This window comes from Polistes canadensis, unplaced genomic scaffold (genome assembly GCF_001313835.1).
Source record: "Polistes canadensis isolate GaletaPanama2010 unplaced genomic scaffold, ASM131383v1 scaffold_5, whole genome shotgun sequence".
NCBI lineage: Eukaryota > Metazoa > Arthropoda > Insecta > Hymenoptera > Vespidae > Polistes > Polistes canadensis.
Genome location: NW_014569552.1, coordinates 962,053 through 974,802, shown reverse-complemented (window position 1 = coordinate 974,802; position 12,750 = coordinate 962,053). Strand labels below are relative to the sequence as shown.

Below are 12,750 nucleotides of genomic sequence, written 5' to 3'. Positions count from 1 at the left end.
TAATAATATTAATAATAATAGTAATAATAATAATAGTAATAATATTAATAATAATAGTAATAATAATAATAGTAATAATATTAATAATAATAGTAATAATAATAATATTAATAATAATAGCGAGTAATGAGACAACGATAATGATTAGCTTAACACGAAAAAAAATAAATTACGCGGGCGCACGCGATAAATAGCGAAATTCGGTGCGCTTATCTTTTTCCCTAAATATATTTAATAGTTACCTATATATATTTGTTGCTTAAATTTAGTATAAAGGAAAAAAAAAACAAGACTATCTACTTATTTAATGTAAATGTGATCGCGTTCGGTTTTTCGAAGTGCCTTTGCTCTAAAATCGATGTATCTATTATACATTTTCGTTTTTTGCGTTTTCCGAACAATTTCTTTTATTATTTTTTCTTTTTTTTCAATTTTCTATTATCTTGTTTTCTTTTTTATATATATATATACAATCCGCAAGAACTCGATAAAATGATCGCGACGAGAAAACGGAAAGACAAGAGTCGAAAACTCGAGGAGAAGCGGATCGATGGCGCGACGAGAACACACGTTTTTGTACTTATAAATTACGCTAATTACTAATTCTAAATATATATATATAATAGGATGCACGATCATGCATCCCTCTATTCGCATCGCTAAGTCTTTGACCTGCTTTCTCAAATGAAATGGTTCTTTTTTCTATTTACATGACAGGTACATAGGCAGACGAAAATATTGGAAAAGTGGAAGAAAAAGAAAAAGAAAAAAAAAATTATATACCTATATTAGTATAAATAAACAAAATATCGAATACGAACATAAGGAATCGTAAGTTAGTTCGACCGAATCGTTCTTTTTTTTCAGAAATGTAACAACGTAACGTTTAAAAAGAAAAGCGATATTTAAAAAGCTGCGAAATGGTAGGAAAATCCGCGTTGCGATTCCTTCAAAAAATTTCTTTCCCTTTCTATTTCCTATCGATCCGTTCATAAACGTCCTATCTTATAATCTAAATTCTCATCCGCCCTTTTCCTCGAGTTCACTTCTCTTCTTCTTCTTTTTCTTTATCATCATCATCATCATTATCATCATTATCATCATTATCTAACCGTAAATATAAATTTCGACTAATAAAGAATTTTCCTAAAGCTTTGTACGACGGCCACATTTTACGTTCGGGATCAACCGTGAACGATTATTGACGCGTCGCAAATACTTGTCCCTAAATAATTTGCTCTATTTATTAGCGTCTCGAAGCAGATTGAAACTACCTCTTCCAACGATAATTTACCTAATAGTATAAGATCCCTCCAATCGAAGGAAGGGAAACGACCAAAACGATCTAGAGTAATTTTTGTCCTAAAATAGAAGCGACATCTATCGATCCCTAAAGATGTCATCCTATATATAAGAGGATCTGTGTGTCTATATATACATATAACGAATTCTTTTCCTATATAATGTTAATTCGAAATGATGAAATTGTCGAATGTTTATACCGTTGTATTCTCGAACGCGTTTCAGAATCGAGTCGTGGTGATCATTGCTCTCGTTAAAATGTTACTTCTTAAGCTGTGGATTCCTGCAGGCCGTAATAATGGACTCGCATGTCCTCGATAGCTTTACACCACTCTAATGCGAATCCCTCAGGATCTTCGAGATAATACGTCCTGTTTGGCTGTAACAAATAAATGAAGGATCGATTAGATATAAGATAGATGAAACGATTAAAATTTGTTTTATAGTGGGAGAGGATGTAGAAACTTACCGTATGGACAAAGAAAATCTTGAAGTTCTTAGGTTCAACCCTGAGTTCGGGACTCCAGGGTATCTCACCCTTGAGTACCATGTTGACAGGGTCGACGTAGTATAGGTGAGGTCCGGTGGTGAGTAGGAGCATTCTCCGTCTAGCGAAGAGGCCCTTTCTCTTGTTGACGAATCCTTGCTTCAAGATGAGATTACCTTTGACAAAGACGTCCCATTGGCAAGACGTTCGTTGCTTTTCCAATCGGTTTCTAATCTCCTCAGGGGTGAGATCAGCGATGTTACTCTCGGTGCCGGAAGTCCTGGTCTTCCTCGGTTGTCTCTCGGCGACAGCAGCTGCGGCAGCAAGTATAGCAGCGCGTCGGGCAGGTTTGTCAATGACTCTTTTGCTCGGCTCGTTGCTAGTAGGTTCAACGTTGCTGTCCGCGTTTTCCTGATCTTCCTCGTCGTCGTCATCGTCATCGTCGTCGTCGTCCTCGCCAATGACAATTCCGAGAAGTCTCGTTAGTTGCTTGTCGTCGAGGCCGGGCTCGAGATGATCCGGAACTCTGTACTGCGACCTGAGTTCCTCGTGTTCCGACGTTCCGGGTAAGTAGGGATAAATCGGCGGTGGCGTTTGTTCGTGAAGGGTTTCAAAATCGACACCCTTGAAGAACGGATGAGCACGAATGCTAGGATAACCAGCCCCGTGTTCGTCCTGCGCGCCGAGTCTGTCGTTCGGTTCGAGCACGAGGAGTTGACTTACGAGGGACTTAGCCAACTCGCAGAAGCCATCGGGAATTTCGTACTCGATTTTTAAGATCTTTTGGAATATCAAGTATTCGCTCCGCGAACGGAACGGCGGCAAACCGGCGACCATCTGATAGACGATGCAGCCGAGCGCCCAAAGATCCGACGCTCTGCTCGCCGTTTTGTCGGTCAGTAATTCCGGTGAAACGTACTGCGCGGTACCAACGAAGGAACCTCTGCGTTCCTTGCGACACTGCTGTTGCTGCTGCGGTTGTTGAGCGTCATCCGCCGGAGGTCCCACTACTTGCGGTGTCTCCGGATCTTTTAAGATCTTAGCGCTGCCGAAATCGGTAATGAGCAAGTGCATCTTATCATCCAGCAATATGTTCTCTGGCTTGAGATCGCGATGAATGATACCGAGACCGTGAAGGTACTCGAGACCACGTAGGATCTCAGCCGAGTAGAACTTGGTACATTCGATGTCAAACGAGCCAACCTTATTGATATAAGGTAAGAGCTCGCCGTTTTTCGCGTACGATAGAACAAAATAGAGTCTGTCCATGTCCTGGAAGGTGCAGAACAAACGCACGAAAGAATGTTTCGCTGTCGCGAGCATGTTCAACACCTCTTTCTCGCGTTTCACGTACTCGGTTTTTTTCTCCTTGATAACGTGACGCTTGTCGCACACTTTTATCGCGTACTCCTTGCTGGTATGGATATCCTTGGCGAGGTAAACCTGAGCAAAAGAGATTCACAATCATTTTAATGTCTATCATCATTATTATTCATAGCAATAAAAGATATTAATGAAAATTGAAAAGGAAATACTTACGGTTGAGAAACTTCCCTCGCCGATCACCTTGCCAAAAATGAAATCCTTCGGAGTGCGCTTATGAGTGAGCGGATTGACGGTGGCGAGCGAAGGATTAGTGGGAACTCGGGGCGCCAAGGTGGCTGCTGGCGCCACTACACCGTTGGTCACGTCGTTAGTCGGTGGAGACATTTTAGACACCGGCCCCTCCACCGTTACTGCCGGCTGTGGCGAAACGGTAAGCGCCTGGTTCGCCACACGCTGCAACACAAAGAAAAGATCCATTTTTCTCTTTGGAGGAAATTTAAAATGAACTTTAGTCGATGATACTCGAGACTCGAATAGGATAACCGGTAGCGAGACGCGAGGAGAATCTACGGAGAGTCCGGTATCCGGTACTCTTAACTCTTCTCATCCGGTAGCATCGGGAAATCGCGCAGCGGAAGTTGAGCTCTGACGTCATCGCACTACCAACGCGGCACGTGGCCCCACGCATCGAGAGAGACAGAGAACACACAACTCTATCCTCTCACGCTCTACCAGCAGCGAACGTTCCTCGATCGAAAAGCAAAGAAGACGCCGAGAGACGTCTTACGCATTTCCGCTACTCGTTTTTACGTCTTCGGACCATCGACCCTTAATCATTTCATTTCCTGTCCCGAAAGACGAATGGGAGCAACGCACTTCCGTCGAAATGCGAGACGATATAAGACCAAGCTGATATAAATAAGACATAGAAATATGAAGAGAGAGAGAGAGAGAGAGAGAGAGAGAGGGAAAGTGTTAAGAGAAGGAAGAAAAGAACAGATACAGAAGAGCTGAGTGGGCCCACCTCTGTCGAGAGATAATGGAAAAGATAAATACGCGGTATGGCCCAATTTCGTGATTCCTCACCCACGCTCTAGTTCGTTCCCATCCTCGTACGTAGGTCTATACATACACGATACTACCTGAAAGATACAATACTCTCTTTCCGGAGGACTTTGAAAAGAAAACGGCCGATTTGGATGTTCGCACAGGGTCGGAAGGAAGAAGAGGGAGAAGGGGCGGGAGGGAGGTTGGGAGTAAGAAAGAAAGAAAGAAAGAAAGAGAGAGGACGTTCGCGTTCTTCCCAGGCCGGTTACGAGGCGAGCCCCACAACGTCGTCAACCATCCGTATCAGGCCGTCGACCTCCTCCTCGAGAGCGTTAGCTTGAGAGAAGCCTCGTCGTCGTAGTAGGCCCTACACGATGACGTTCCGAGGAGTAACGCTCGAGTTACCTCTCTTTCTCTCCCTCATTCTTTCAAACTTATCTCTCCTTTATACTCTTATCTACGGTTAGGGTCACGACTTCAAACCATTTCGTCTCTAACACACAACGAATTTCCCAATAACGCGACGCCTTGGGAAATGCTTCATAGGGCGGCGGTATGAAGTGAGCAAGTAGTATTATGGGAGTATTTTGGAAGAGTATGCGCGTGCGATATCAGAAAACAAGTTGGCCCATATTTTTTCTTTCTTTCTTTCGTTCTTTTTTTATTTTTATTTCTTTTTTTTCAAGGAAAGAGAGAAACGAGAATAGCAGGCAGGCAGGCAGACACTGGCGGCCCCTTTCACGAGAAAAGCCCTCATCGGAAAAGAGGATTTGCGAGAGACAGCGTGGAGTTTAACGGTGACCGCATTTCTTCCTAGGAGCAGATTCAATCCCTGGAACGCGTTTTGCTCCCGTACGAGGGAAATAATACATATCGGCCCCTTTACCTTTTTTTTTCTTTTTTTTTTTTCTTTTTCTTTTTTTATTTCTCACAGCTTCTCATTTCATTCTTTTCGAAAAGAAAAATATAACGAACGGGAGGAACGTTAAAAGTTTCCTTTTCTTTTTTTTTTTTTTTTTTTTTTTTTTTTTTTTTTTTTTTTTTTTTCAGAATAATAAGAAGGGAGAAGGAAAAGCCTGGGAATTTTCGGAAAGACGGAACCTTTTCTTTTCTATTCGATACTTTTGGGTCCCCTTTACGGAGACACTAACTCACTCACTTTCTTTCTCTCTCTCTCTTTCTTTCTATAGCATACTGCGACAGCATAGTCGCACGTATAGCGAAAAGAGAGGAGCGAGACACACACGTACGCATGCACGCACGCGTACGCATTTACACACGAGAGAACGAGCGGCATTCCAACGGACATTCTAATTTTAGCTTCACTCGTTTCTCTCTTTCTCGCACGCGCGCCTTTTTTCCGTCCTTTATAACGTTCCAAGCTCTCTCTCTTTCTCATTTGCTCGTTTCTTCCCTCTCTTTTCCCACTTACATGGCGGTTGCGTTTTTTCGTGGCGCAAACGGTGCTGCGCTCTTACAGCGGCACGCAGTACCAACCATCTTATCAGTGGTTCTTCATTTTATTCATCTCCAGTAATATATACTACACTACTATTACTACTACTACTATATACTACTACTAACTGAACCAATACTTTATCAATTTCTTATGACACCCGATTGAAAATTATTTTCAAATTCAATCATTAAAATAACTCATATCCAATTATTTGATTATTTTCTTAAGAAAAAGAAAAAGGAAAACAAAAATTAACACAAATAAACTGCAAGAGTATCACAATATAATTCTCGTAAGGGGTGAGAAAGTGTCACGAAGAACCACTGGACAACATAGTCCACCACCTTTCTCTCCCTCCTCGTCTTTCTTCTCTCTTCACCGTTTGTACAACAGACGGCAGTGGCGGTGGTGGTAGCCACGAAAGAGAGAAAAGAAAGAAGAAAGAGAGAGAGAGAGAGAGAGAGAGAGAGAGAGGCAAGAGAGGAAGGAGGCCGATCTCCGAGTATCCCCACCCTCGCTTCGTTTTTCCCGAGAACACAGAAGGGACTACGCCTATCGTCGTCGTCGATGGTGGCGGTGGCGGCGCAGGCGGCCGACACTTTTGTCCGTGAATGAAATGTTTTGCATTCGCAGACGCTGAGAAACGTGTCGCGAGCACAACCTAAATTAGAACACGAGGTGCGGCGGTGGCGGCGGCAGCGGCGCAGCAAGCTATATCTCTCTCCTCCCTTGCACCAAAAAGCGAAAAGTAAAAAATAAAGAGAATTTTATTGCACTAGGCCATGCAGCTTGTGTTTTTTTTAGAGGGGAGAGAGGTGGAGGAGAGAAGAGGCGGGGGGGGTTTCCAAGTTCGTAAATAAAAAATAACAAAAAAGAAAACAAAAAAACAAAAAAGAAAACAAAAAAACAAAAAAGAAAAGCGGAATAAACTTGAACTTATCGAAAAGATATTTTGATCGGGTTGTAGGCGGGAGGGGGAGGAGAAGGGGGAGGAAGGAAGAAATACAAATGATATCCGAATGATATAAATAAGCGATTAAAAAAATAAAGAATATAGAGCGTTGCGTATAAAAGAAAAGGGGGAAAAAAAAAAAAGAGGAAAAAAGAACGGAGTTAGTAGTTTTGAGGCAAAGGGAAGAAGAAAAGGGTGGAAAGGAAGAAGAGAGGACGGACGGTCGGGAAAGGAAAGGGAGAGGGTAGGTTTTCCTTCTTCTCGCGCTTTAAGCGTTATCGATCGAGACGAGGTGCTTCGGAAAAGAAAAGTACTCTTGCCGGGGGTCAATGATGAAGCACGATTTAGACTTTAGCTTACATTAGAGTGCTTCTTCCTCCAGTTTACAATTAGATCTAATGGGTGCGTAACAGAAAGGATACACCGATAATGATTGGTACACGGTAACGTTGTCGTCTTTTTCATATTTATCTCGACTTCGTTACCATTTTTTCTAATAGACATATTATTATATGCATAAACTAAAGCATTGTTTTTTTTATTTTTTTTTTTGGTTTAATAGTAATCTAAATGACGGCAATGGTAATGGGGAAAGGAGGGGGCAGGGTTGTAATGGCAGGTAATAAACATAAGTTGGTTTGTTGTCGTTCTACGAAGTATCGGAAAAATCTATTTTCAAAGTTGAAAAAAGAGGTAAATACCTTCACGAGACAAACTCGATGAGAGTCTTGACAAATAAATGAGTTAATACGTATATGTATGCGTGTGTGTGTGACAGAGAAACAGAGATAGAGAGAGAGAGAGAGACAGAGAGAACTCGCGAGTCACGAAAACATGTTTTTTCGACTGTTCCGAGAATAAACACTCGGAGGAAGGAATCTTGATTATCCGTTGGAGGGGTTCGAAGTTCATACGAGCCTATCGGTGGCACCGTTGTTAATCGACTTCTCGACCTCGAACACTAAGGTTTTCTTTCTCGCTCTCGTTTACACACTATACGATACGTAATTACCACAAATTCGTAAAAAACAATTTATATCTCTTTCTTTTTCTTTTTTTAATATCGTTAAGAAAAAGGTTAATCAAAATTATATAAATAGAAAGGAGAGAATGTTATTCGTGCGGTACATAAAAGAGGAATATCTAGACCGAATAAAAAATCACCTGGCAACTGGTCGCCCTATCAAAAATTCCGCGTTCCGTCGCGAACCTGTTTAAAATATCGACTCTGAAGGCCTCTGTAAACAACTTTCGAGGCGATTCGTTCGAAGAAAGAAAGAAAAAGAGAGATAAAAAGAGAATAATAAGAGAGAGAAAGATTACGTATAGCGCACTCGCGCAAACTCGGCTCCAGGCGAATTTATTTAAATTCGACCGAGCGTAAATTATTCATGCCGCGAGGCAGTATGTTAACCTCGACTCTTTCATCTTCTCCGTAAGTAAGGTATCCGTTCGCTATTTGCTCCGAATGGCTAGCGCAAGGGCTGCTACACTATACTCCCTCTCTTTACGATTTTAAACAATTAACATTTGTCTTATTCGTTAATAAGAAAAAGAAAATATTTTTTTTTACACTTTAACTAACACTTATAAAATATTTCTTACGATTTTTTTTCTCTATTTTTTATATTTTTGTTTTCCCTCGTCTTTTAACGACATACAATTATTTCGACAAAGATAAACAAATAACTTTTGGTATTTTAAAAAGGAGAAAGTTGTGATAGCAGCACTTAATGGGAGGTAGTGATGATGACGATGGAAGAAAGCACACTTCAACGTACAAATATTCCAATTGGAATATTTTTCTATTATCTCTTTACGATGTCTCCTTAATGCTTACCTTGAATAACTTCTTAAGCCTCCGGTAGCCGCGATGTAATCGCGACACGTACTGCTTGTTGGAATCCAGTTTGAATGATTAAAGCCACAGTTGCGGAAACGAACGATGAGAATTTATCGAGAAATCAAAATGATGCGAAGTTAAGCCAAATATTGTATCTCCTGTATTTTTCTTTTGATCGTTGGTCCGATGGCAATCTTCGAGGTTGAAGAGAAATAATGAGGAAGAAAAGTGAAATAACGGAAGAGTCGTTGTTGTTGATAGGGATGGTGGTAATGTTGTGTTTCGTCGATGCTTAGCTTGTTGGTCAAAGGGGATGAATCGATTTAGTAATAGTAGTAACAGTAGTAGTAGAAGTTTAAGTGCTGTCGTGATGTGTTGAGATTTTCTGTTTTACGTTAAAACTGTTTTCTATGATGATAGGAATTAGAAGAACCGATGAGGTAAATAGCAGTGGAGAAGAAGAAGGAGAAGTAGAAGATGATGATGATGTTGATGAAGAAGCGGATGGTGTTGGTCGTCAACGTTAAGTGGATTTCCAAACAAAACGTCCCGATGTATATTATGTGTATATATATTATGTTTCCTTTCGATAATAGTCTTTCTCGGGAACGACATACGCGTATATATGCATGCGCGGGAACCGAAGAACGAAAAACACGTTCGTGGCCATAGAGAGCCGTTCGCTTACTGAATTCTACGCTTGGCGGGTCCGGGCTGCTAACCCGCGCTTTCTCCCCACTACGAGTAGCTCTCTTGGCGGCAAGTCTCCCCACTACCAAGCACGACCTCTTCCCCAAGCGTTCTACCCCCTCTCTTTCAGCCTTGCTCGAGCCCGCATCCGGGAGCTTCGAGTGGGGTGCGCGCGAGGAGCTGCTTCTCTCTCTCTCTCTCTCTCTCTCTCTCTCTCTCTCTTTCTTTTCTTTCCCTCCCTGCCCCGTTTCAACCTACGTCGTCGTCGTCGTGTCAGTAATCTTACCGTAGATCGTAAAAGCACGCTTACCACTGCGGTCAAGTGCGAAAATTGCAATGAAAGCACAGACTACGCCTCGAAACTATTCTTTCTCGCTCGTTTGCTTGCTCTTGATCGTAGGAATGTCAAAAGAAAAAACAAGAAATTCTCTTTAAACGAATGATATACCCAATATTGCCAAAAACATAATCAAGACTTACGATAGGAATACGAATAAATGAATAATAACGTAATGCGAATTACGATTGGAATACTTACTTATAATAATAATAATATCGGACGGTTAACGATCCGATTCTCGCCCGTTGACATCGGCCTACTATCGCGACGCAGATAAACATTCGAAATTGTTTATCGGCACGGCGACGAGTTCGCGTTCGAATTTGACCGTTCGAGGGGAAAAAGTCCATACGGTTAGTCGCGGCGACGAAAAGAGGGGGAATTGGGTTTGGCGCGCATGCGTTGGCGCCCCGGCGGGGATAGTTTGAGCGACGGCGCCAGTATCCCCACTCCGTCTCACCCCTACCATCTTCGGGCTCACAGACTGCGTTCTCTCGCCTTGGAAGGTAGGGCACGCGCGAATGAACGCGCGCGCATTCTGCGTACCTCCCTTTCCTATCTTCTCTTTTTCCTACTCCTCCTCCGCCACTTCCTCCACCTCATCTCTACCACCCTACTTCCCTCCCACTCTATCTCTCTCTTTCTTTCTTTCTTTATTTCTTTCTTTCCTTCTTTACAATCCCATTCCGTCCTTCTCGCACTCGCTCTCGCTCTCCGTGTGTTTGTTTGTTTATAGTCGTGTTCTCGGAAATACCCGATACGAGTAACGGACTCTTGCGGCGCGCGCGTTGCCTCGCATTCCCATTCTGGCGTTGCATCCGGTTGGTTCTCGGATTCCTCGAGCGTTGCATCCAACTTTTGCTATATACCTGCTGCTACATACTCTCTTTCTACCGTTTCTATTTTTCTCGATTTTCTTACTGTTTCCTTTAGGATGACCGTTTTTTCCTTTTCTTTTTTCGTAATTGATCGTTTTCTCGAAAAATAAAGAAACCAATAAAAGAGTAGAAATCTATCGTTGAACTTGACAACGTCAAAATAATCGACGAGACAAATCGCTATCTTTTAGTTTGAACTTGACTTTTGATCAACCAACACATACTAATCTTTTTTTATTTATTTTTTTTTTTTTTTTCTACGAACCTCTAGAAAGGAAGGCAGATATAGCGAGAGGCATGATAAAGATTGCATCGTATTTCTAGTTCTCGCGAAAGTAACTTAACTTTGCCGTTTTCGTTTCCATATCTCTAGAGATCGAAAAGTAAATATCGCTACGTACGATGATAACGCAAGTTAAATGAAGTTTCATAATAGATCGTAGAACATAAACGCTATCGCACGCAATCGCGCGCTATCAGATACTTTCGGTGATAAAGAGTATTGTTTTTTTTTATGTTTTCATTTTTTCTTTTCTTTTCTTTTCCTTTTTTTTTTTTATCTTTCAAATGATATTAGTTTTCAAAATAAACCGAATATATATTTCTTTCGATGGAGATAGAAAATGAATTGGATTGAAAATCAAATAAAATTATAATTCGTATTATACAGTGTGAACAATATCACACTGCGTATGATTATTATAGCTGCTTAAATAGAATGATTATTAACACGTTGATTATTAACATTTTTTTTGTATGGTATGCTTGAAAATACTTTTCAATATGAAAGGGGACTTTACAGCTCCTACACATATATGAGATTTATAGCCAGATCTGACAATGAATCTTCATATGTCTCCGAAAAAAATTTTTCCTCCATTTTGAGGATTTTTAGAACAATATGACACTTAATTTTTATTATTCACGAATAGGAAATTATTGAAAAATGTTTCGGTTTCAGTAGCAAAGCAGATACTGAGTAATATTCAATTCCAAAATTTCCTAAAATCTTAGTTAAATATTTTTTATGAATAAATAAAAGAAAGAATATATTTTGAGGATAGATTTCCCTTTGTAAAGCAATAATCGAACAATACACAGAGATCTTATTTCGAGGTTCAGATACTGGTTTTGATAAGTATCGGCCGAATAATGAATAAGTATAAATACGCGCATAACAAAAGAAACGATAAAGCACATTATTGGGAAAACATTCCTCAGGCTATTATTAGTATCTACATATAGAAAAAATCTAGTAAAATAAGAATGGAAAAAAAGATATTTTTAAAGAATAGTTAAGCGATAACTTAAATGACGACTTAAAGCGTCATCCGCTCCCAAGTGAAAGTCTCAAATGACAACATTAAGCGTCATAAAATGAGTGTTAATAAAATTATTTTTGAATGTTCTGTAAACAAAGCTCTATACAGTTCTGCATGTCATTATTTTTTTCAAACAATGGTGTTATTTAAAATTTTATTAGTACCAATATTTACTGTAATTATGTATTTTTACTATTGATCGTGTTTAGGTCACTTGTAACCTACACGGTAGTCAACGTGTTAATTTTAATTCTTATCAGTAATATATTGATATATTCAATTAATCCATATTATTTTTAGAACACACATCTTTTATGATTATTTTTGTCTTTTAATTTTTTGATTTCTGTGCTCTATCTCCAATATCGTTTATTTAATTTATGTATCAAAAAGTTTGTCTCGTAAATAAATATTATAAATAAATTAATAAGAAAATTAAAGTGCACAAATACTGCAGAGACTGATAAAACTCGGCTATTAAATAATAACGCGCTATCAATATATCGCTGGCGTTGATCATTTGTTTGTTTGTTCTATACGAGAGTTCATCCGTTTCGCACACACTTGACTCCTTCGTTTCTTCGCGATAAAAAGCAACGACCGTTGATCGTTGATTACGTATCCGTCCACTCGTCCATGCTAGTTTTTGTGTAACATAGTAAATATATGAATAAATACGCATACACATATATGCATCTTGTCAATGGCAAACAAAGTTTTGAAAAGTCATGCGAACTTGGTAAGTGCGCTGCGCGTGCGTAGATGCAATCCAGACTGGAAACGCTCAAATTTCGGCTTTTCGAAGTATACTACTCGACCGCGAGAACGATCACTTTTCAGAATCCAAGAATATCGAGTTACGAGTTGGATACAATACATATCCTGCATAATATTTGCTATGTTTCATCGCTTTCGACATATGTATCTTGTTTTCCAACGATCGATCAGTCTTTACTAGAGACTTCACAAGAAATACAAAGTCCAAGAGACAAGAAAAATCAAAAGAATAATAATAAGAAGAAAAAGAAGAAAGTAAAACGACGTTGTTGACTCCTTCTTTGAAATCGTAAGACTTTATCGTTTATTCTTACGTTTGATATGAAC

At 40.1% G+C, this 12,750-nt stretch overlaps 1 protein-coding gene across 6 annotated transcripts in view; it reads right to left on the bottom strand.

Moving 5' to 3' along the window:
• Positions 1-973: 973 nt before the first annotated feature.
• LOC106787987 (3-phosphoinositide-dependent protein kinase 1) overlaps positions 974-12,750 on the bottom strand; it is a 197,555-nt gene continuing 185,778 nt past the window's right edge. For 4 of the 6 annotated variants that reach the window (XM_014750842.1, XM_014750860.1, XM_014750851.1 and 1 more), the window contains 3 exons: positions 3,329-3,568; positions 1,772-3,232; positions 1,458-1,681 (listed from right to left, as the gene is read on the bottom strand). In XM_014750842.1, the coding sequence (XP_014606328.1) occupies positions 1,571-1,681; positions 1,772-3,232; positions 3,329-3,568 (1,812 nt within the window). In that variant the 3' untranslated portion in view covers positions 1,458-1,570. Of the gene's footprint in view, positions 1,682-1,771; positions 3,233-3,328; positions 3,569-8,413; positions 9,138-12,750 lie in introns of those variants that run through there. The other 2 variants (XM_014750870.1, XM_014750833.1) reach the window with 2 other exon arrangements.